The 25,931-nt window shown below is 45.5% G+C and overlaps 3 protein-coding genes across 5 annotated transcripts in view; 2 read left to right on the top strand and 1 right to left on the bottom strand.

Annotated features, from left to right (window-relative positions):
• LOC144497031 (uncharacterized) overlaps positions 1 to 14,357 on the top strand; it is a 94,996-nt gene extending 80,639 nt beyond the window's left edge. Inside the window, exons 1-3 of one of the 3 annotated variants that reach the window (XM_078217746.1) lie at positions 3,557 to 3,672; positions 3,824 to 3,858; positions 10,407 to 14,357. In XM_078217746.1, coding sequence (XP_078073872.1) covers positions 10,826 to 11,743 — 918 coding nt within the window. In that variant the 5' untranslated portion in view covers positions 3,557 to 3,672; positions 3,824 to 3,858; positions 10,407 to 10,825 and the 3' untranslated portion in view covers positions 11,744 to 14,357. Of the gene's footprint in view, positions 1 to 3,377; positions 3,404 to 3,556; positions 3,673 to 3,823; positions 3,859 to 10,406 lie in introns of those variants that run through there. The other 2 variants (XM_078217744.1, XM_078217747.1) reach the window with 2 other exon arrangements.
• LOC144497015 (uncharacterized) overlaps positions 1 to 25,931 on the top strand; it is a 507,438-nt gene that overhangs the window by 29,775 nt on the left and 451,732 nt on the right. The gene's annotated exons all lie outside the window — the stretch shown is intronic.
• Positions 2,458 to 3,169, bottom strand: LOC144497053 (signal recognition particle 9 kDa protein-like). Its single transcript, XM_078217786.1, has one exon. The coding sequence runs from the start codon at positions 3,064 to 3,066 to the stop codon at positions 2,806 to 2,808; it is 261 nt and encodes an 86-aa protein (XP_078073912.1). The 5' UTR covers positions 3,067 to 3,169; the 3' UTR covers positions 2,458 to 2,805.

Below are 25,931 nucleotides of genomic sequence, written 5' to 3'. Positions count from 1 at the left end.
GAAACCACAGATAGATCTTGACCATCAACCAAGGAACAACTGCACAACTGTGGGAAGACATCCAGTCCCGTCACAGCATTGCTCATATGGTCTCCAAATACACAAGGTTGCAGTGTAGAGACCATTGTTAACACAAGGGCAGCTTAATGGAGGAGAAACAATTCACGTGTGAGGTTTGTGACCGAGCCAAAGAAAGCTCATGGTTCACCAATGCAGCCACACTGGGGAAAGCCGTTCAAATGTGAGGTGCATAACAAGAACTTTGCACAATCATCAGGCCTGGAAAATCACTGGCCTGTTCACATAGGAGAAAAACCATTCACGTGTGAGGTGTGTGACAAATCATTCGCAAATCCATCAAACCTCCGCACACACCGATGTTTTCATACAGGGAAGAAACCATTTGCATGTGAGGTGTGTAACAAATCATTCTCACAGTTATGGAATCTCCGCACACAGAGGAAAAGCCATTCACATGTGAGGTATGCAACAGATCATGCACAAATTCATCGAACCTCCGCACACTTCAACATACTCACACAGGGGTAAGACCATTCACGTGTCAGGTGTGTGGCAAATCGTTCTTGTTGGCATTAACTCTCTGTATACACATATGTATTCATACAGGGGAAAGGCCGTTGACATGCAAGGTGTGTGACAAATCATTCTCGAATTTATCGAGTCTCCACAAACACCAACGCACACACACGGGAAAAACCATTCACATGTGATGTGTGTGACAAATCATTTACAACTTCATCAAACCTCCACAAACACCAACGCATTCACACAGGAGTAAAACCATTCACATGCAAAACGTGTGATAAATCCTTTTTGTTGTCATCGAGTCTTCATGTGCTCCAAATCATTTTTGGAGTCATCGACTCTACACAAACACTAATGCACTCGTACAGGGGAAAGACCATTTACATGTGAGGTGTGCAAGAAATCATTCCCAAACTCATCAACGCTCCGCACACACCAATGTATTCACACGAGCAAAACCATTCACATGTGAGGTGTGTGCCAAATCATGCTATCATCAGGCCTCCTCATACACCAACGCATTCACACGGGAGAAACCATTCATTTGTGAGGTTTGTGACAAATCATTCATGCTGTCATCGGGACTCCTCGTGCACCAACACATTCACACGGGAGAAACCATTCACATGTGAGGTGTGTGACAAATCGTTCTCGGTATCGGGGAATCTCAGCATACATCAACGCATTCACACAGGGGAGAAACCATTTAGATGTGTGGTCTGTCACAAAGCATTTATGAGATCACTGCATCTCCGCACACACCAACGTATTCACACTGGGGAGGAACCATTCACACGCGAGGTGTGTGACAAATCTTTCTCACAGTCATCGACTCTCTACAGATATCAGTGCATTCACACAGGAGAGAAGCTATTCAAGTGCGAGATGTGTGACAAATCATTCTCGTCATCATCGGAACTCCTCTTACACCAATGCATTCACACAGGAGAGAAACCATTCAAGTGTTAGGTGTGTGATAAATCATTCACAACTTAATCGACTCTCCACAGACACCAATGCATTCACATGAAGGAGAAACAATTCAAGTGTGTGGTGTGTGATAAATCATTCTCTGCTTTATCAAGTCTCCGTGTGCACCAGAATTTTCATAGGGGGAGAAGACATTCACATGCGAGGTGTGCAAAGCATTTTTAAGGTTATCAACCCGCCAGCTCCATCAGTGGATCCACATAGGGGAATAACCGTTTAAGTGAGAGGTTTGTGATAATGCTTTGATGCCACTTTTGCCTATCCCACTCCCTAACCCCCATCTCCCTCCCTCACCCTTCCCTACCACATCCCCTCCCTCTCCCTCACCCCCCCATCTGCCTACCTCACCACCCATCCCCCTCCCTCACCCATCCATCCCCCTCCCTCACCCATCCAAATCCCTCCCTCACCCCACCATCTCCATCCCTCACCCCACCACCCCTCTCCCTCACCCCCTATCCCGCTCCCTAACCCCCTATCTCCCTCCCTCACCCCCATCTCCCTCCCACATCCCCACCCTCTCCCTCACCCCCCCATCTGCCTACCTCACCCACCCATCCCCCTCCCTCACCCATCCATCCCCCTCCTTCACTGCCCATCCCCCTCCTCACCCCACCACCCCCTCCCTCACCCCTATCCCCTCTCTCACCCCATCCCCCTCTCTCACACCCATCCCCCTCCCTCATCCCCCTCCCCCTCCCTCACACCCCTCCCCCTCCCTCACACCCATCCCCCTCCCCCACACCCATCCCCCTCCCCCACACCCATCCCCCTCCCTCACACCCATCCCCCTCCCCCTCCCTCACACCCATCCCCCTCCCCCACCCTTTTCTGATCTGCTGTCAAACACACCTGAGGCTGCACATCCCACACTGATGTCAGTATAGAAACCTCTGAGGATGAAGAATGCTATTTTTTTTTCAGCCAAGGATGATTTATTTAAGCAGCCAGCTTCAACACTAACTGGTAGCTTCCCCAAGGAACCTCCACCATCAGGATTATGCGAAGGAAAAGGACTTTGTCTTGATTGCAGAAACATAACACAATACATAACCAGAATTCAGAGGTCTGAGTCTTGCTGGCTGAACCAATCCCAGTCCATCCACTGAGAGTAGATTTAAAGCTCCAATAATCCCGAGTTGTGATCGGAGCCTCCTCAGAGAAACTTCATGTCCAGTTTCCACTGTCAACCCGTTTCACACCTCCCTCCAGTTCCCAATAGCTTCTATTCACGGAAGTTCTTTTGGTCCCCTTCATTATTGCTGATTTTTAGTCCATCTCCATCAGGTTGCTGCGGGATTCCCGGGAAAGCATGAGACGCATCAATTGGTTCTGGAATTTCTCAAACTTCTTGACATCCTGAGCTTGGTCTGTCTTGTACTGCAAGCACACAACATCATCGGTCACTTTCATGGAGAGAAGGCCAGCACAGTGCCGATACTTAATGACCACACGAACCTTCATGGTTTCGCTAAGGCTCAGCTTCTCCGCCGCTTTAACAAATTCCTCCCAGTTTTGGACGTAAGTCATTGTCACTCAGACAGGCCTCAGTGCGCAGGCGCCCAGCACCGAGACCCACACTAGAAATCTCTGTCAAACATTCACCGGGGAACTGAGAACTGCAATAGTGAGGTTTTATTCAGATGGGGCAATGACAAGTTTAAATCCCCACCTGATCTGCTGCTCAAAGTCACCTCCGTTTCACCGGTCAGTTTCCCAAGCTTCAGGAAACTCGTTACTCCAGAAATATTTGGATTGGCTGTGAGAGACGTCAATCAGAGAGCCCACCCACTCTGCCCATTCCCTCCTCTTCCTCTTTCACAGCTGCTTCACTTCCTGTAGGGACTGAAAACCAAGTGAGGAGATGGTGAGTGAAGGAGCAGAATTTATAATCATTACATTGCATAATATCCACACTAATGTTTAGGCAGTCTGACTATCCTGTGGGGAATCAGGTGTGGAAATGCCCCTTATGCTGTGTGAAAAGATCCAGCTGAGAGACCTGTTTACTGGGTGCTTTGTGATGAGCTGTTTGATTGGAGCTGTGTGTTGGATATTGAGTGTGTTTATTGGAAGCATTTCCCTTCTGATTTACAGGCTGAGTTTTGTTGCTGGGTCATTGCTGAATATGAGAAGGTGAGATGTAATTATCTGGGAGGGCAGAGTGTTTGAGGATTCTTACTGATTTCCTATTGTTGAGTTGTGTGTGTATGTTGGGAGCTGGTTATTATCTTGTGGACTGGGAATGGTCAGTTCTCACTGTGGGATGTTTTCCGTCTTTTCAAAGAGTTCCTGCCGCTCTATCTCTGAGTTTTCGAGAAGGTACAGAAGAGATTTACTGGAATGTTCCAGGATTGAGAGATTACAGTTACGTGGATAGACTGGAGAAGCTGGAATTGTTTCCCTGAGAGCAGAGAAGGCTGAGGAGATTTGTTTGAGATGTTTAAAATCATGAAGTGTTTGGTCAGTGTAAATAAAGACAAACTGTTGCCATTGGCAGAGCATCGATAACTAGAGTTTACACATAAAAAAATGATTGGAAAAGAATCAGAACTGACTTGATGAATCACTTGAGAAAAAATGTTTTTGCACAATGTGTGTTTAGGATTTGGAATAAGAACATAAGAACATAAGAAATAGGAGCAGGAGTAGGCCATCTGGCCCTTCGAGCCTGCCCCGCCATTCAACAAGATCATGGCTGATCTGAAACGAATCAGTTCCACTTACCCGCCTGCTCCCCATATCCCCTAATTCCCTTATCGATCAGAAAACTATCTACCCGTGATTTAAACATATTCAACAAGGAAGCCTCCACCACTTCAATGGGCAGAGAATTCCAGAGATTCACTACCCTCTGAGAGAAGAAGTTCCCCCTCAACTCTGTTCTGAACCGGCCCCCCCTTATTTTGAGGCTGTGCCCTCTAGTTCTGGTTTCCCTTCTAAGTGGAAAGAATCTCTCCACCTCTACCCTATCCAGCCCCTTCATTATCTCATATGTCTCTATAAGATCACCCCTCATCCTTCTAAACTCCAACGAGTACAGACCCAATCTGTTCAATCTCTCATAAGCCACACCCCTCATCTCCGGTATCAACCTGGTGAACCTTCTCTGCACTCCCTCCAAGGCCAATATATCCTTTCGCAAATAAGAGGACCAAAACTGCACACACTACTCCAGTTGCGGCCTCACCAGTGCCTTGTACAGTTGCAGCAAGACTTCCCTGCTTTTATATTCTATCCCCCTCGCGATAAAGGCCAACATTCCATTCGCCTTCTTGATCACCTGCTGCACCTGCAGACTGAGTTTTTGCGATTCGTGCACAAGGACCCCCAGGTCCCTCTGCACAGTCGCACGATGTAATTTTTCTCCATTTAAATAATATTCCACTTTACTATTATTTCTTCCAAAGTGGATAACCTCACATTTGCTAACGTTATATTCCATCTGCCAGATCCTCGCCCACTCGCTCAGCCTATCCAAATCTCTCTGCAGACTTTCCGCGTCCTCCACGCAATTCGCTTTCCCACTCACCTTCGTGTCATCAGCAAACTTGAATACCCTAGATTCAGTCCCCTCCTCCAGATCATCTATGTAAATGGTAAACAATTGAGGCCCCAGCACCGATCCCTGCGGCACGCCACTGGTCACCAACTGCCAACCAGAAAAGCACCCGTTTATCTCAACTCTCTGCTTCCTGTTAGATAGCCAATCCCCAATCCACGCCAACACCTTACCCCTAACTCCGTGTACCCCAATCTTCTGCAGCAACCTTTTGTGAGGCACCTTATCGAACGCCTTCTGGAAATCTAAAAACACCACATCCGCCGGTTCCCCTCTGTCAACCGCACTAGTGACATCTTCATAAAAGTCCAGTAGATTCGTCAAACACAACTTTCCCTTCATGAATCCATGCTGCGTCTGCTTGATCGAACCATTCTTATTCAGGTGCTCTGTTATTTCCTCTTTAATAATGGACTCTAGCTACGGACGTTAAGCTAACCGGCCTGTAGTTACCCGCCTTTTGTCTACTTCCTTTTTTAAACAGCGGCGTAACAGTAGCTGTTTTCCAGTCAGCCGGCACTACCCCAGAGTCCAGCGAATTTTGATAAATTACTACTAACGCATCTGCTATTACCTCAGCCATTTCTTTCAGTACCCTGGGATGCATTCCATCCGGGCCCGGGGACTTGTCTACCTTCAGTCCTATCAGTCTACCAAGCACCACCACCTCAGTAACCGTAATTGTATTAAGGACCTCCCCTCCCACCAACTCTCGATCTCTAATATTCGGCAAACTATTTGTGCCTTCCACCGTGGAGACCGACACAAAGAACTTATTTAAAGTCTCAGCCATTTCCTCGTTTTCCACTATTAAATCCCTCCTCTCATCTTCCAAGGGTCCAACATTCACTCTAGCCACTCTATTCCTTTTTATATACTTGTAAAAACTTTTACTATCATTGTACTGTACGGTCTGATAGGGCAGTGGAGGCAGATTCAATAATAACCTTCAACTGGACTCTAAGATGTACCCATTGCTGCTCCTGACATCTCTATCCACTGGTTTGATGATAATCATGGAATGAGGGCTGTGCCGGGCTGTGAGATTGTGGTGAATACAATCCTGCTGCTGCTGATGGCTCACTGCACCTCATGGATACCCAGTTTTGGGATCTGTCCTTAATCTCCTTCCCCAGTGATGATTAACATGGCGAAGTACTCACTCATCAGTTGGGAGGGGAGATGTAGTTTTCCTTGAAGTTGTTTGACCCGAAGCCATGAGACTCCATTGAGTCAATATTGAGGACTTCCCATGCAAGTGGGATGAGACATTCCCAGGGATGGTGAGGGATGAGTCTGAAATGTTTCCAGATTGATACGATTCAATGAGCATCACTGCTACTTGAACAGCCTGTGGGGCAGCTCTCCTCACTTGGAGACTTGGGAAATTTGGCATGTGAGTTACGACTCTCACCAACTTTTACAGATGCATCATAGAAAGCATTCTTTCTGGTTGTATCACAGCTTGGTATGGCTCCTGCTCTGCCCAAGACCGCAAGGAACGACAAAAGGTCATGAATGTAGCCCAATCCATCACGCAAACCAGCTTCCCATCCATTGACTCTGTCTACACTTCCCTCTGCCTCGGCAAAGCAGCCAGCATAAATAAGGACCCCATGCACCCCGGACATTCTCTCTTCCACCTTCTTCCATCGGGAAAAAGATACAAAAGTCTGAGGTCACGTACCAATCGGCTCAAGAACAGCTTCTTTCCTGCTGCTGTCAGACTTTTGAATGGATTTACCTTGCATTAAGTTGATCTTTCTCTACATCCTAGCTATGACTGCAACACTACATTCTGCACTCTCTCGTTTCCTTCTCTATGACCGGTATGCTTTGCCTGTATAGTGTGCAAGAAACAATTCTTTTCACTGTATGTTAATACATGTGACAATAAATCAAGACTTATCCTCAGACCTTGGTAAGAGAGACTTTCCAGGTTTCACTGGGCTGAGATCACCTTAATCCTATTCTGACATAATGCCAGGATTATCCAGATCTCCCTGATTTTCCTCTTATTGGACTTTGTAGTGATTGTTTCTCATTGTTTGCTGGGCCACTTCAGAGGGCAGCTCAGTGTCAACCATATTGTGCGGGACTGGAGTCACATGTAGACCAAACCAGTTGTAGCAGGTTCCCTTTCCTGAAGGACAATATTTAGGTTTTTAGGACAATCTGAAAATGTTCATGTTTTTATTTTGATTTTAATGCAATGTGCAAAGTGTAGTAAATTCAGTTTCACAGTATGGAATGATTGAGGCAAAAAGCATTGATGCTTTTCAGGGGAATGAGATCTGACCATGAGGGGGAAAAGGAACAGAAGGATATGCTGATAGAGTGAGTTGAACAGGGATGAGGGGAGGCTTGTTGAAGCATGAACACCAGCATGGACTAATTGGGCCGAATAGAAACATAGAAGGTAGAAGCAGGATGAGGCCATTTGGCCCTTCAAGCCTGCTCCGCCATTCTTTATGATCATGGCTGATCATCCAACTCAATAGCCTAATCCTGCCTTTTCCCCATAACCTTTGATTCCATTCGCCCCAAGTGCTATATCCAGCTGCCTCTTGAATACATTCAATGTTTTGGCATCAACTGCTTCCTGTGGTAATGAAGAGAGACAGAGAGAGAGACAGAGAGAGAGACAGAGACAGAGTGACAGAGAGAGAGAGAGACAGAGTGACAGAGAGAGAGAGAGACAGAGTGACAGAGAGAGAGAGAGACAGAGTGACAGAGAGAGAGAGAGACACAGAGAGAGAGAGAGAGAGACACAGAGAGAGAGAGACACAGAGAGACAGACAGAGAGAGAGAGAGAGACAGACAGAGAAAGAGAGAGACACAGTGAGAGACACAGTGAGAGACACAGTGAGAGACACAGTGAGAGACACAGTGAGAGACACAGTGAGAGACACAGTGAGAGACAGAGAGAGAGACAGAGATGCAAAGAGAGAGAGACAGAGCGAGAGGGGGCCAGAAAGAGAGAGAGAGAAGGCTCACCACTCTTTGGGTGAAGAAGTGTCTCCTCACCTCTGCCCTAAATGGTCTACCCTGAATCCTCAGACTGTGACCCCTGATTCTGGACTCCCCCACCATTGGAAATATCCTCCCAGCATCTACGCTGTCTCATCCCATTAGAATTTTATAAGTCTCTGTGAGATCCCCCCTCATTCATCTGAACTCCAGCAAAAACAATCTTAACTTGGTCAATCTCTCCTCATACATCAGTCCCGCCATCCCCGAATCAGCCTGGTAAACCTTCACTGCACTCCCTTGAGAGCAAGAACAGCCTTCCTCAGAAAGGGAGACCAAAACTGCACACAATACTCTCAGTGTGCTGCACGAAGGCCCTGTATAATTGCAAGAACACAATCCTGCTCCTGTACTTGAAACCTCTCGCAATGAAGGCCAACATACCATTTGCCTTCTTTACCGCCTGCTGCACCTTCATGCTTACCTTCAGTAACTGGTGCACAAGGACACCCAGGTCAAAGAACAAAGAATACAGCACAGGAGACAGGCCCTTCGGCCCTCCAAGCCTGCGCTGTTCATGTGCCCACCAGACCATTCTTTTGTATCCCTCTATTCCCAGTCTGTTCATGTGGCTATCTAGATAAGTCTTAAACGATCCCAGCGTGTCCGCCTCAATCACCTTGCTTGGCAGTGCATTCCAGGCCCCCACCACCCTCTGTGTAAAATACATCCCCCTGACATCTGTGTTGAAACTTGCCCCCCTCACCTTGAACCCGTGACCCCTTGTGTTCGTCACCTCCGACCTGGGATAAAGCTTCCCACTGTTCACCCTATCTATGCCCTTCATAATTTTATACACCTCTATTAGGTTGCCCCTCATCCTCCGTCTTTCCAGGGAGAACAACCCCAGTTTGCCCAATCTCTCCTCATAGCTAAGACCCTCCATACCAGGCAACATCCTGGTAAACCTTTTCTGTACTCTCTCCAAAGCCTCCACGTCCTTCTGGTAGTGTGGCGACCAGAACTGGACACAGTATTCCAAATGTGGCCTAACCATCGTTCTATACAGCTGCAACATCATATGCCAACTTTTATATCCTATGCCCCGTTCAATAAAGGCAAGCATGCCATATGCTTTCTTCATCACCCTCTCCATCTGTGCTGCCACCTTTAAGGATCTGTGGACTTGTACATCCAGGTCCCTCTGTGTGTCTATACTCCTGATGGTTCTGCCATTTATTGTATAGCTCCCCCTTACATTAGATCTACCGAAATGCATCACTTCGCATTTATCTGGATTAAATTCCATCTGCCATTTCTCTGCCCAATGTTCCAGCCTATCTATATCCTGCTGCACACTCCCCTCTCCCAATTTACAACCATTCGGGTAGTAATCTGCCTTGTTGATTTTGCTTTCAAAGTGAATAACTTCACATTTATCCAAATTATACTGCATCTGCCATTGATTTGCCACTCAATAACCTGTCCAGATCATTCTGAAGGATCTCTGTATCCTCATCACAGTTCACCCTCCCACCCAACTTGGTATCATCTGCAAACTTCAAGACGTTACATTTTGTTCCCTCATCCAAATCATTAATATATATTGTGAATAGCTGGGGTCCCAACACTGATCCCTGTGGCACCCCACTAGTTACTGCCTGCCAATTTGAAAAGCATCCTTTAATTCCTACTCTTTGTTTCCTCTCTGCCAACCAGTTTTCTATCCATCTCAGTACACTTCCCCCAATCCCATGCGCTTTAATCTTGCACGATAATCTTTTGTCAAACGCTTTCTGAAAGTCCAAATATACCACATCTACTGGTTCCCCCTTGTCAACTCTACCAGCTACATCTTCAAAGAATTCCAACAGATTTGTCAAGCATGATTTCCCGTTCATCAATCCATGCTGACTCTGTCTGATCTGCCACTGCTTTCTAAATGTTCTGCGATAAAGTCCTTAATAATGGATTCAAGAATTTTCCCCACTATCGATGTTAAGCTTACTGTTCTATAATTCCCTGTTTCTCTCTACCTCCCTTTTTGAATATTGGAATATTAGCTACCCAATAGCCTCTTTCTGCACTGTAATACTATGTATGTAACTTTCCGTGGTTGGATTTGAACTCTCAATCTCTGATCATCACCATAGCAATTCAGCTGTAATACCTGGAAGCACGTCTATTGAAATGTCTATTCATGCTTTCTTTTGGATAAACTGGTCTTTATAGCAGACTGGCACTCACTATGAAACAGTCTCTAACTGAGGAATCAGCCCCTTCAGCAAAGGAGAAGAGGGAATTGGAGGAAATCATGTTTTCTTTTCCTGTTTTGCAGAAGGATTGCACCTAACTACACCAGAGAGTACAGAGAGGATAGACACCGCAGATCGATCCTGACCATCACCCAAGGAGCAACTGCACAACTGTGGGAAGACATCCAGTGCCTTCTCAGCATTGCTCAACATAGAGAAGGTTGGGCAGTGAAACTATCATCTGGAAATCGGTCAGGTCAGGGGATCTTTGAAACATCATCAGATCTGAAACTGGTCAGTGGTGTGGAACCTTCCACAGAACCAACATTTCTGAATGTTCGGCTATGGGCGATCAGTCAGGGTGAGGCTGAGAAGAAGTGGGCTCCAAGTGTGGTGAGAGCTTCAATCATTCATCGAGTCTCATGAACCACTGACTCATTCCTACAGGTGAGAGACTGCTCAAATGTGAGGCGGTCTCCACAGGCTCATAAGATCTCATAACATGTTTCCGGAGAGCAGCCACATGGAAGAGAAACCATTCAGGTGTGAGGTGTGCAAGAAATCATTCTTGCGCTCATCTCACTTTCAGGTACACCAACGTATTCACACTGGGGAGAAACCATTCATTTGCAATGTGTGTGACAAATCATTCTCAGACTTATCAACAATCCGCAGACACCAACGCATTCACACAGGGGAGAAACCATTCACGTGCGAGGTGTGTGACAAATCATTCTCACGGGCTTCGATCCTCCGTTCACATCAACACATTCACACAGGCAAGAAACTGTTCAAGTGTGAGGTGTGTGCTAAAGCCTTCACAGTGTCATCGAACCTCCTCCGCCATCAGACAGTCCACACAGGGGACAAATCTTTTAGGTGTGAGGTTTGCAATAAAACCTTTGTGACGTCTTGGAACCTCCTTAAACACCAGATGATTCACACAGGAGACAAACCATTCAAGTGTGAGGTGTGCAAAAAATCCTTCACCCTGTCATCAACACTGGTGCAGCACCGACGCATTCACACTGGGGAGAAACCGTTCGTGTGTAAGGTGTGTGATAAATCATTCTCGCACTCATCAACCCTCCGCGTACATCACCGCATTCACACAGGGGAGAAACCATTCAAGTGCAACATGTGTGACAAATCATTCTCGGACTCATCAAACCTGCGTGCTCACCAACGTTTTCACACAGGAGAGAAACCATTCCAGTGTGAGATTTGTGACAAAGCTTTCACCCGCTCCTCAGATCTTGTGAAGCACCAGAGGATCCACACCGGAGAGAAACCATTCACATGTGAAGTGTGCAGCAAATCCTTCTCAGAGTCATGGTACCTCCGAATACATCAACGCACTCACACAGGAGAGAAACCTTTCAAATATGAAGTGACTGACAAAGGCTTCATTAACTCATAAAATCTGCTGTTCTATCAGAGGATCCACGCAAGGGAGTAAGAGGGAGAAGTTTTTCTGAAGTAATTGATCCTCCTGGGTCACGAGAGGATTCACACAGGAGATAAAACTATTCAGGTACAATGTTTATGAGCGAGCTTTCACCCAGTGCTCATAAGGTACCAGCAGATTCACACAGGAGAGAAACCATTCAGGTGTGATGTGTGTGACCAGGCTTTGCACATTCACATATCTCTTGGTCCATCAACACACTAAGACAGGGGAGAAGCCCTATCAGTGTGAATTCTGTAATAAAGCCTTTACACAGTTGTTGGACCTCCTGGAATATCAGTGAACCCACACGGGAGATGATCCCTTCCAGTGTGACATGTGTCAGGATTGTTTCACCTCCTCCCTCTCTATCACCAAACACCAACATCTCCACATGGACTTGGAGCCAGCTCACCTGCTTCCCTTACACTGAGTGTTGTCTGTGTCATTTACCCTCCAGTGCTCACACAGGGGAGCTGTCCTTCCAAAGCACTGTCTGTCTCAGCAGTGTCTGTCTCCAACCTCTCCCACCATCAGGCCAATCATTTCAAGAAGGCTAATTTAGTGTTAGGCCACATCTCCAAACATCACCAAAAGAAGACATCAAAATGTATAGAAGCTGCTGTATAAACTCAGCATCCTTTCAGTGCAGCATCAGGTACAAGTCTGAGTCACTCTGACCAGAAGGCAATCAGGTACACTGTGGTTAGAAAAGCTTCAGCTTCTAATCTACCAGCACAAGCACTTGTGGGAGGGGCCATTCCTTAGGTAGTAATGGTGGGACTTCAATTAGCCTCAGCATCTCTGGTCGATGGAGGGGAGATCAGCCTGGAATCCCATTGCTCATCAGTGAGCCCAGCTGGGAAGTCGGGGGGAGGGCAGGATGTGTCTCGGCTGTGACAGTCTCCATTGTCTCACAACATTCACTGTTTGGGTCTACACATGCTGAATGGCCACTCGAACAGGACACTAGAGGCCAATCAATGTCCACAGTCTGAACTCCAGGTCAGTACCTTGAGGATTGGAGGGAATGTGAGAGGACTACAACTGATATTTATAGAGGGTTTTAATATAGTCAAACATCCCAAAGTGTTCCATAGAGACGTAATCAGAGAAAAATTAATACCGAGCCAAAGAAGGTTATATTAAGAAGGGATGACCAGAAATATGGCCACCTTTTTTTTATTCATTCGTGGGACACGGGCATTGTTGATTGGCCAGCATTTATTGCCCATCCCTAGTTGCTCTTGAACTGAGTGGCTTGAGAGTCCATTTCAGAGGGCAGTTGAGAATCAACCACGTTGCTGTGGCTCTGGAGTCACATGTAGGCCAGACCCGATATGGACTGCAGATTTCCTTCTCCAAAGGACATTAATAACAAGATTGGTTTTTCCAACAATCGGCAATGGTTTCAGGGTCATCAGTAGATTCTTAATTACAGATATTTTTTATTGAATTCAAATTCCACCATCTGCTGTGGCGGGATTCAAATCCGGGTCCCCAGAACATTAGCTGAGTTTCTGGATTAATGGTCTAGTGATAATACCACTAGGCCATCACCTCCCCTAATAGAAAACATCAGCCATGCCACATACAAAAATCCCTTTTTTGGTCTCTAACCGGCCCAATTTCTCTTTTCACAAGTAAAATGGATTCCCTTTTATGTTATTTTCCACAATCTTTTCGTACTCTCTTTGCTTCTCTTATTTGGTTTTCCAATTTCCCTCTGAATCTACAAGAGAAGAACTAGGAGCAGGAATAGGCAATTCAGCTCTTTGAGCCTGCTCTGCCGTTTACTCAATGGCGCAGCATCCACCGCTCTCTGGGGTAGTGAATTTCACAGATTCATGACCCTTTAAAAGACGTGATTTCTCCTCCTCTGTTTTAAATCTGCTGCCCCTTAATCATAAAACTATGACCTCTTGTTCAAGGTTGCCCCACAAGAAGAATCATGCAGTCTACGTTTACTTTGTCAATGCCTTTTATCATCTTATGTATCTCAATCTCCTCTCATTCTGAACTCGAGAGAGTCCATACCTCAACTGCTCAATCTCTCATCTCTGGAATCAACCTCGTGAACCTTCCCTGAACTCCCTCTAATGCCACTGTATCCTTCGCAAATAAGGGGATCAAAACTGTGCACAGTACTCCAGGTATGGTCTCACCAATCCTTTCTATAGTTGTAGCAATACCTTCTTACATTTATTCTCTATTCCTTTGGCTGTAAATACCAAAATTCCATTTGCTTTCCTTATTACCTGCATACCAGTTTTCTACAACTCATGTACAAGGACACCCAGATTGCTCCACACTGAAGTACCTCAAAGTCTTTCTCCATTTAGATAATAAGTTGCTAGGTTGTATTTTTCACCTGACATGGGTCATAATCACATTATTCCTCCATCATCTTAATCTCTGTCTCTTTTGTCATCCTGGGAGCTTTGGATTTCATTGTCCTGCCTTTCTTCTTTGCTTACTTTGGTTGATTGAAAGTTTGGTGAAAACTGAATTTTCATTTATTTGTCTGTTGTTTTATCACTCTTCTGTATAGATTTATAACTCACAATAAATTCATTTTGACACTTAACCTGATTTGTCAGCATGGTGTATTCCTATTCACTGAAACAGTCAGGAGCCGTCTCTGTAAGAGACCTGTACACAATATATATTAGTGAATGTCATTGAAGGCTGGTATGTTTTCTCCATCAATGGGTTTATAATTTCCAGTTCACAGAAAGCATAACATTTCCTGAAGAAAGAAACACTTGCATTTACATATCACCTTTCACAAACTCAGCATCTGCAAGCACGACAGCTAATGAAGTGCTTATTGATGGGTAGTCACTGTTCTAATTTAGCAAAAATGGCCAATTAGTACACAGCAAGCTCCCACAAACAACAATTTGATAATGTCCAAATAATCTGTTTGATGATGTTGATTGCAGGATCCATACTGATTGGGACATCAGCGATAACGCCCCTGCTCTTATACGATGTAGTGTCATGGGATCTTTTACATTCACCCGAGAGGGCAGACAGGGGCTTGATTTAACTCATCTGAAAGATGGTGCCTCTGACAGTGCAGCGTTCCCTCAGTACTGCACTGGAGTGTCAGCCTCACTGCTCAAGTCTCTGGAGCAAGACTTGAACCTACAACGTTCTGACTCAGAGACGACGGCTGGCAATAATATATAATATTTCTGTTGTATTAGATTCAGTTTCCAAGGGGTTAAGTCCCACGTCTGTGTACAGAATGCTTTCCCCTTGTAAATTGGCAGCTTGAAAGTTTGATTTTATTTAACGTGGCAACTAGTTGGAGCTGCAGGTGTCAGTATTGTCTTTGTGTCTGGGTTCCTGAGGTTGTGAAAGTGGTAAAGTTCCTGGTGTCAGGAGAAGTGAAACTGATCGAGAAAAGTGGGTAGACACCAGGAGTGAGGAACAACCTACAGACTCGGTGTTGATAGAGGATCCCCACATCAAGCAAAAACCTAAACTTCCTAAATCCCACTGATTCAAACAGAGCCACACTCCAGAACAACCATCGACTGTCTGAAAATCCCTGGTATTCCTCAGTGATATTGGCAGCAGTGCATTCTCCTCCCACCATTAGATCTGCTGTATCTGGAGGATCTTCTATTTCACCAGGCTCTGCTCCCAAACATGGCATCCAATGATAATAAGGTCAGTAATAAAGAAGTGTCTGAGAGACTGAGGCAGGTGAGTCTTGATCCTGACCCCGGTGAGTGACTTGTGAAAATCACACTTTTGAAGGACAGTTTAGACTCCCCAAACGCTTGACAGTCTGTGTTCTCCCTCCCCAAGTGTCCCTTTGTATCTATCCCTCTCGCTTTTACCCCTCTCTGCAGTGTCCCATCCTCCAGTGCCCCTGTCTCTCCTGGAACAATGTCCCACCAAGTGAGGAGATGGTGAGTGAAGGAGCAGAATTTATAATAATTACATTGCATAATATCCACACTAATGTTCAGGCAGTCTGACTATCCTGTGGGGAATCAGGTGTGGAAATGCCCCTTATGCTGTGTGAGAAGATCCAGCTGAGAGACCTGTTTACTCGGTGCTTTGTGCTGAGCTGTTTGATTGGAGCTGTGTTGGATATTGAGTGTGTTTATTGGAAGCATTTCCCTTCTGATTTACAGGCTGAGTTTTGTTGATGGGCCATGACTGAATATGAGAAGGTGAGGTGTAATTATCTGGGAGGGGCAGTGTGTCTGAGGATTCTTACTGACTTCCTATTCTTGAGTTGTGTGTGTGTGTGTGTTGGGAGCTGGTTATTATCCTGTGGACTGGGAATGGTCAGTTTTCACTGTGGGATGTTTTCCGTCTTTTCAACGAGGTCCTTCTGCTCTAGCTCTAAATTTTGGAAAAGGTATAGAAGAGATTTACTAGAATGGTTCCAGGATTGAGGGATTACAGTTACATGGATAGACCGGAGAAGCTGGGATTGTTTCCCTGAGAGAGAAGGCTCAGAGGAGATTTGTTAGAGATGTTTAAAATCATGAAGTGTTTGCACAGAGTAAATAAAGACAAACTGTTCCCATTGGCAGAGGGTCAATAACTAGAGTTCACAGATAAAAGATGGTTGAAAAAGAATCAGAGTTGACTTGATGAATAATGTTTTTACACAATGTGTGTTTAGGATTTGGAATGTATTGTCTGATAAGGCGGTAGAGGCAGATTCAATAATAACCTTCACCAGATTCAAACCTGGACTCTAAGGTATACCCAATGCTGCTCCTGATGTCTCTATCCACTGGTTTGATGATAATCATGGAATGAGGGCTGTGCCGGGCTGTGAGATTGTGGTGAATACAATCCTGCTGCTGCTAATGGCTCACTGCTCCTCGTAGATACCCAGTTTTGGGATCTGTCCTCAGTCTTCTTCCCCAGCAATGATTAACAGGGTGAAGTACTCACTCATCAGCTGGGAGGGGAGTGGTAGTTTTCTTTGAATTTGTTTGACCTCAAGCCATGAGACTCCATGGAGTCAATATTGAGGTCTTCACGTATGGTTGGGATGCGACATTCCCAAAGACGGTGAGGGAGGAGTCTGAAATGTGTCCAGGTTGATACGATTCAGTGAGTATCACTGCTACTTGACCTGCCTGTGGGCAGCTCTCCTCACTGGGGGACTTGTCCTCAGACCTTGGTAAGAGAGAATTTACAGATTTCACTGGGCTGACTTCATAATCTTATTCTGACACAATGTCAGGATTGTTCAGATCTTCCTGATTTTCCTCTTATTGGACTTTGTAGTGATTGTTTCTCATTGTTTGCTGGGCCACTTCAGAGGGCATCTCAGTGTCAACCATATTGTGTGGGACTGGAGTCACATGTAGACCAGACTAGTTGTAGCAGGTTCCATTTGCTATTTGGGTTTTTAGGACAATCTGAAAATGTTCATGTTTTTATTTTGATTCTATTGCAATGTGCAAAATGTAGTAAATTCAGTTTCACAGTATGGAATGATTGAGACAAATAATATTGATGCTTTTCAGTGGAATGAGATCTGCCCATGAGGGGGAAAAGGAACAGAAGGATATGCTAACAGAGTGAGATGAAGTGGGATGAGGGGAGGCTTGTGTGAAGCATGAACCAAAGGGGCCGAATAGCCTCTTTCTGCATTGTAATGCTATGTATGTAACTTTTCTTGGTTGAATTTGAACTTTCAATCTCTGATCATCACCATAGCAATTCAGCTGTAATACCTGGAAGCATGTTTATTGAAAAATCTCTTCTTGCCTTCTTTAGGATAAACTGGTCTCTATAACACAAGATCATAGTGAATTAATAGCCGGTTTTACACTCCACCCGACTGTCTTTTCCATTTCCCCGACGGTGTTTGGGAATATGGGGTCTGGGTGGAGGAAAGAAAGTCGCCACGTGGTCTGCCCCGGTCACTACTCAGTGTCCCTGCTGGAAACAGAGGGTGTGTGACAGTCAAGTGAGGAAAAAGAAAGGACTTGTATCTGAACCCCACACAGGGGAATAGCAGACTGGCACTCACTGTGGAACAGTCTCTAACTGAGGAGTCAGCCCCTTCAGCAAAGGAGGAGAGGGAGTTGGTTTGATTTAATTGCTGAGCTTTAGTGAGGTTTTACTATTACCGTACTTTCTGGTCTTACTGTGCCATGATGAGGATTTGCTTCCCTGTGACAGACAGGGAAATAATCAGTATAGCTTTTATTAAGTATTAGCGACAGAGACCTCAGGGTAAACACCTGGTATTCAGGACACAGACTATTCTGCACCGAGCTCTCCTGGAGCCTCTTGGTCATCTGACTATTAATGTCACAGTTACATCATTAACATCCCCATTAACCCATTCCTCTAATCTCTCCACAATTTATGGGCGGTACGGTGGCACAGTGGTTCTTCATACCTCCAGGGACCCGGGTTCAATTCTGGCCTTGGGTCACTGCCTGTGTCGGGTTTTCACGTTCTCCCCATGTCAGCGTGGGTTTCCTCCGGGTGCTCAGGTTTCTTCCCACAGTCCAAAGATGTGTGGGTGATGTGGATTGGCCATGCTAAATTGTCCGCTTGTGTTGGGTGATTAGCAGGATAAATGTGTGGGGTTACAGGGAGGGGCGTGGGAAGGATTGTTGTTGGTGCAGGCTCGATGGGCCGAAAGGCCGCCTTCTGCATTGTAGGGATTATGTGATTCTATTGATTATCATCTCAATTGTTATATTCTTTTATTAAACTATTGACATTACATTTCCTGAGTTCTGTAACTCTTTCCCCCCCCCTGAATTTTGTACAGTTTCTGTCCAGCTCCTTCCCTCCACCCCCACCACCACCCCCCGGGTCACTGTCCTCCAAGTCTTCAATCTCCAATAATGCTCTTGCTCTCTTGCCACCCGTTGTGGACATTTGCCTTCACTTGTCTTTTTCCTGGGACACAAACACATTGTTGGAGTGGGACAGCAGCTTCTGACCACTGCTGTGATCTGGCCTGTGATCTTTACCATGACTTACATAAGAACATAAGAAATAGGAGCAGGAGTAGGCCATCTAGCCCCTCGAGCCTGCCCCGCCATTCAATAAGATCATGGCTGATCTGACGTGGATCAGTACCACTTACCCGCCTGATCCCCATAACCCTTAATTCCCTTACCGCTCAGGAATCCATCCATCCGCGCTTTAAACATATTCAGCGAGGTAGCCTCCACCACCTCAGTGGGCAGAGAATTCCAGAGATTCACCACCCTCTGGGAGAAGAAGTTCCTCCTCAACTCTGTCTTAAACCGACCTCCCTTTATTTTGAGGCTGTGTCCTCTAGTTTTAACTTCCTTACTAAGTGGAAAACTTCCTTACTAAGTGGAACTTGACTGTAAAGATTGTGAAACTCATTCATTGAAAGACTGATTCAGGAGAGAAACCTTCCAGACATGGGCAATCACGCTCTCACTTGAACAGGAAGAGATTAAGGAAAGATTGATTCAGCCTGGGATGTTCTGCTTTCTCTTTGCAGACTGGAGGAAAGGCCTGAGAAGATTAAACATTTTCCTATTTGATGAAGAATTATTCATTGCTGCATGGGCGATGAAAGAAGTATTCAATACCTCAGATTCGACTCAATCTGGAAGATGTGAAGATGAATGATGAACATGGAGACATTGCAGAATATGAAGAAAAGAGAACTTCTCTATGACTCTTGGGGTGCTACTTGCACCTTCTGTAGGCAGTGGTGTCATTTCCATGCTTGTTTCAGTGTGAGGCAGCTCCCCTGTAGTCAATGGGATGATGGTGTCAGCATAAGAAGGGAGCACGACACCATCTTCAACAATGGATAAAACCTCCAGAGCTAGATCCAGATGGAATTCCTCATCTGGGACTCTCCAGCTGGAGAAACCCGATAGTTTTGGCCTCTGCTTCTGAATTGAAGGATGACTTGAGTGTAAGCAGGACTTGCTGATGGGATTCCAGTCTGGACTGCAGCTTACTTTTGTACAACTTAACAAGCTCTGCATTTTATCCGGTCGCTTAACCAAAATCCAAACATCTCCTTCTCCCTGGATATCTCACTGTGGTCGACAAATTCAGCTCTTCAGTAACTTCTTCAGCAACTGGAGCAAACTCCTCAAGACCAGAGAGATTTCATCTGCATTGACAGTGGAGACAAAGAACCAGGAGCTCCTCTTCCAATGGATCACTTGTTTCTGCAACAACTTCTTTCTCATGAATTCTTCAGCAAAGAGCCAGCCAAGGTCTAGAAGCTCCTCTGGCAAATGGTTTGCCGTATGTTTCTGTGCCTTCATTATCTGTGTGTTCCAGCCCATCTGAGAAAAGGTGAGAAATCTGCAATCTCCTCCTCTGGTCCAGTGGTTACCGGCTTGTCCAACCTTCTTGTGTGGAGTCAGGTTTCAGTTATTTTCTCACTCAAGGGGCCGATGAGCAGATATTGGAAACAAAAAGATTGGCACAACATTAAACATGAGTTCAAAAATAAAGCTCAGATATGAAAAGAAACATCTTGCTGAGCAATAAACAAACAAGTTTGAAGCAATAAATTGATAATGTTAAACACGAGTAATAAATAATGATGACCATTCGGGGGAGAATGTGTGTCTGTCCGGCTCACCCCCAGTATCAGCGGTTGTGAGTGTGTGTTGGTGTGTGACGATGAGGGTGGATGAGAACGCTTAGATTGAGAGTTATCCAAAACGTTATCACTCACTCACGAACACTTCCAACTTTCTCACATGTGAACACACACAAACACACTCTTACATTTGCATAAACAAAGAGATACACACGCAAACATACTCCTCTTTCTCACACACACACACACACACACACACACTCCTCTCACACACACACACACACACTCCTCTTTCTCACACACACACACACACACACAACTCTTTCTCACACACACTCTCTCACACACACTCCTCTTTCTCACACACACTCCTCTTTCTCACACACACACAACTCTTGTTTCTCTGAGACAGGCACATTCACACGGACTCCAATTTCTCTCCTCTCTCTGACACACAAACACACCAGTTCTGCTCTATCTCACACACATTCACACTCCTTTCTCTCTTTATCACACTCACACACACTTTGCCTCTTTCTCTCTTACACACACATTGTTTCTCTCGCACACACTCTCTGACTGATTCCAATCTCTCTCCCTCTCATGTAAACACACACAAACATACCAGCTCTACTCTATCTCACACACATACACACTCCTTTTTCTCTCCCCCTTCTCACACACGTACACAACACACACACACTCTGTAATCTCTCCAATATCGACACACACATTCTCTCACACAGATCCTCTCTCTATCTACACAGACATGCAAACGAACACACTCCTCTCACTCACTCCTTTCTCTCACACACACATAGATATACACACACCTGTTTATTTCTCTCACGCAGATATATACATCTTTCTTACACACATTTACTCATCTCTCTCTGTCTTATGTTTACACACACACAACAAACATTGACACACTATCTCACAGACACATCCCTTTCTCTCTTTCTCTCACACACACACTTACACACAGACTCCTCTCTGTCTCACACACACAAAAACACTGCTTCACTCTATCTCTCACACACCACACACTCCTTTTTCTCTTTCTCACACACACAGACTGTTCCCTCACTCACTCTCCTCTTTGCTCACACACAAACAGACACACACACACAAACATGCTGATCCCAGTGCCCCCACCCAGCCCGGTGCACAGCACGGACTCTGTCATCTCTCTCTCGCACAGACATACCCATACACACAGAATCTCTCTCACTCACATCCCTCATTCTGACTCAAACATACTTGCACTCACCTTTCAATCACACACACACATTGTTTCTCTCACTCACGTATACTCACACACTGATTCCAATCTCCTCTCGCACACAAAGATACCAGCTCTACTCGATCTCACACACATTTACATTCTCACTCACACATTGCAACTCCTGTTTCTCTCTCTCTCACACACACACACACACACACAAACATACCAGCTCTCTCTCTCACACATACACCCTCCTCTTTCTCTCTCACACAAACATGCACACACACGCACACACACCAACTCATCTCTGTCGTACATTTACACACATAACAAACATTGACACACTATCTCACAGACACGCAATCCTCTCTCTCTCACACACACACATCACACACTCCTCTCTCTCTCACACACACACATCACACACTCCTCTCTCTCTCACACAGACACACACTTGCCTCCCTATTTTACATTTACACACATCCACCAAACATTGACACACTACTCTCTCTCACACAGATACACTCCTCTTTCGCGCATACACACACTCTGTAATCCCTCCAACACAGACACACACACAAACTCCTCTCTCTGTCGTACATTTACACACATACAACAAACATTTACATATATCTCACAGACACACATTCCACATTCTCTCTTTCACAGACACACAAACACACTCACCCTCTTGTTTTGCTCACACATACATGCTTATATACAGACTCTTTTCTCCCTCACAACTACCGCTCCATTCTATCTCTCACACACCACACTCCTCTTTCTCTCTTTCACACACGCACACACACACAAACTGTGAACGTGTGTGTGTGTGTGTGAGAGAAACAAGAGTTGCAATGTGTGTGTGTGTGAGTGAGTGTGAAAGAAGAGTGTGAATGTGTGTGAGATCGAGTAGAGCTGGTATCTTTATGTGTGTATGTGTGTGAGAGAGGAGAGAGATTGGAATCAGTGTGTGAGCATCCATGTGAGTGTGATAGAGGTGAGTGCATGTATGTGTGAGTCAGAATGAGGGATGCGACAGAGAGGGGGAGAGATTCTGTGTGTATGGATGTGTGTGTGATATAAAAGACTCTCCTCCTCGTTCAGACACACACAAACATGCTGATCCCCAGTGTCCCTACCCAGCCCAGCACAGACTGCCCCCCCCCCCCCACACCCAAACTCCGTCATCTCTCTCTCACACAGACACACCTCTTTCTTTCTTTATTTCACACACACATCCATACACACAGAATCTCCCTCAATCGCATCCCTCATTCTGACTCGCACATAAATGCACTCACCTCTCTATCACACAGACACACACTGTTCCTCTCACACATGTATGCTCACACACTGATTCCAATCTCCCTCCTCTCTCCCACACACAAACACACATAAATATACCAGTTCTACTCTGTCTCACACACCTACACACTCCTCTTTCACACACTCACTCACACACATTGCAACTCTTGTTTCTCACACACACGTTCACACTGACGCCACTCTCTCACAGACACACACACTCTGCCTCGTTCACTGTTTCACACACACACACTCACACACTGACTCCAGTCCCTCGCGCACACGCAAACATACCAGCTGTCTCACACACATATACCCTCCTCTTTCTTACAGAAACACACACACACACTTGCCTCCCTATCTTACATTTACACACAAACACCAAACATTGACACACTACTCTCTCACACACACGCACTCCACACTATCGCTCACACACACACAAACACTCCTCTTTCTCCCATTCATTCGCTCCACTCTATCTCAGACACACACACTCCTCTTTAGCTCTTATACACACGCACGCAAGCACACACACACACACACACTCTGTAAACCCTCCGACATAGACACACACATTCCTATCCTGTTTCTCTCTCACACAGACTCACTCTCTATCTCACAGACATACACACAAACACACTCCTCTTTCTCGCACACACTCGCTTCTCTCTCACACACGTGCCTGTTTATCTCTCTCATGCAGACAGGACACTTTAGGAACTTTCAAGCGGTTATTGGATAGGCACATGGAGCACACCAGAATGATAGGGAGTGGGATAGCTTGATCTTGGTTTTGGACAAAACTCAGCACAACATCGAGGGCCGAAGGGCCTGTACTGTGCTGTACTGTTCTATGTTCTATATACATCTTTCTTACACACACATACACACAAACTTATCTCTCTGTCTTACATTTCCACACAATCAAAAAACATTGACATACTATCTCACAGACATACATTCCTCTTTCTCTCTTTCACACACACACACACACCTCTTGTTTTGCTCACACATGCATGCTTACACATAGACCCCTCTCTCACACACACAAACACACCGCTTCACTCTATCTCTCACACATCACACACTCCTCTTTCTCTTTCACACGCACACATTGACTCAAGTCTCTATCCTCTCCCACACACACATAAATACCAGCTCCCTCCTACATACACCCTCCTCTTTCTCTCACATAAACATACACAAACACAGACATACACACACACTTGCCTCTCTATCTTACATTTATAGACACACATACTAAACATTAACACACTACACCCTCACACATGCAAACATATCAACTCTCTCACATACATACATGCTCCTCTTTCGCACACAAACATGCACATGCACACACACACACACACACTTGCCTCTCTATCTTATATTGATACATACCAAACATTGACACACTACCCTCTCTCACACACATGCACTCCACACTACCTCACACACACACTGACACACACTCTAATGCCTCCAACATAGATACACACACATTCCTATCCTGTTTCTCTCTGACACAGACGCACCCTCCATCTCACAGACATACACACAAGCACACTCCTCCTCCTCTCACTCACTCCTCTCACACACAGATATACACACATCTGTTTATCTCCCTCACACAGACGTAAACATTTTTCTTACACACACACTCGTCTCTCTCTGTCTTACGTTTACACACATACAACAAACATTGACACACAATCTCATGGACACACATTCCTCTTTCTCTTTTTGACACACAAAAACACACCTCTTGTTTTGCTCACACATACATGCTTACACACAGACTCCTCTCACACACACACACAAACACATCGCTTCACTCTCACAAACCACACACTCCTCTTTCTCCCTTTCATAGACACACAAACTGTTCCCTCACTCACTCTTCTCCTTACTCACACACAAACAAACACACACAAACATGCTGATTCCCACCAGACCTGACACGCAGCACGGACATTACCCCCCACCACCCAAGCTCTGTCATCTTTCTCTCACAATGACACACCTCTTTCTTTATTTCACACACTCACCCATACATAGAATCTCTCTCACTCAAACATTCATGCACTCACCTTGCTATCACATGCGCACACACACACTAACACACACTCACACATTGTTTCTCTCACACATGGAGGCTCACACACTGATTCCAATCTCTCTCTTCTCTCTCACACACAAACACACATAAAGATAACAGCTCTACTCTGTCTCACACACATTCACACTCTCACTCACACACATTGCAACTCTTGTTTCTCTCACACACACACACGTTCACACTGACGCCACTCTATCTCACAGACACACACACACTCTGCCTCTTTCTCTCTTTCAGACACACACTCGCACACTGACTCCAGTCTCCCTCCCCTCTCTCGCACACATGCAACATATCAGTTCTCTCACACACACCCTCCTCTTTCTCTCTCACACAAACATGCCGCATACGCAGACACAGACACACATTTGCCTCCCCATCTTACATTTACACGCACACATCAAACATTGACACACTCTCTCACACGCATGCACTCCACACTATCTTACACACACACTCCTCTTTCTCACTCGCTCCACTCTATCTCACACACACACACACACACTCCTCTTTCTCTCTCACTCGCTCCACTCTATCTCACACACACACACACACACTCCTCTTTTTCTCTTTCTCACAAACACACACATACACACACACACTCTGTAATCCCTCCAACATAGACACACACACATTCCTATCCTGTTTCTCTCGCATACAGACACACTCTCTTTCTCATAGACATACACAAACACACTCCTCCTCCTCCCACTTACTCCTCTTTCTCATGCACACACACACACAGATATACACACGTCTGTTTAATTCTCTCACGCAGACATATACATCTTCCTTGCACACCCACTAACTCGTCTCTCTGTCTTACATTTACACACGTGCAACAAACATTGACAGACTATCTCTCCTCCTCGCTCACACACAAACAGACACACACAAACATGCTGATCCCCAGTGTCCCCACCCAGCCCGGCACGCAGCACGG

The sequence above is a fragment of the Mustelus asterias genome, chromosome 8 (assembly GCF_964213995.1).
Source record: "Mustelus asterias chromosome 8, sMusAst1.hap1.1, whole genome shotgun sequence".
Lineage (NCBI taxonomy): Eukaryota > Metazoa > Chordata > Chondrichthyes > Carcharhiniformes > Triakidae > Mustelus > Mustelus asterias.
Note: the sequence above shows the minus strand (reverse complement) of the source record. Positions and strands in the feature narration are given on the sequence as shown.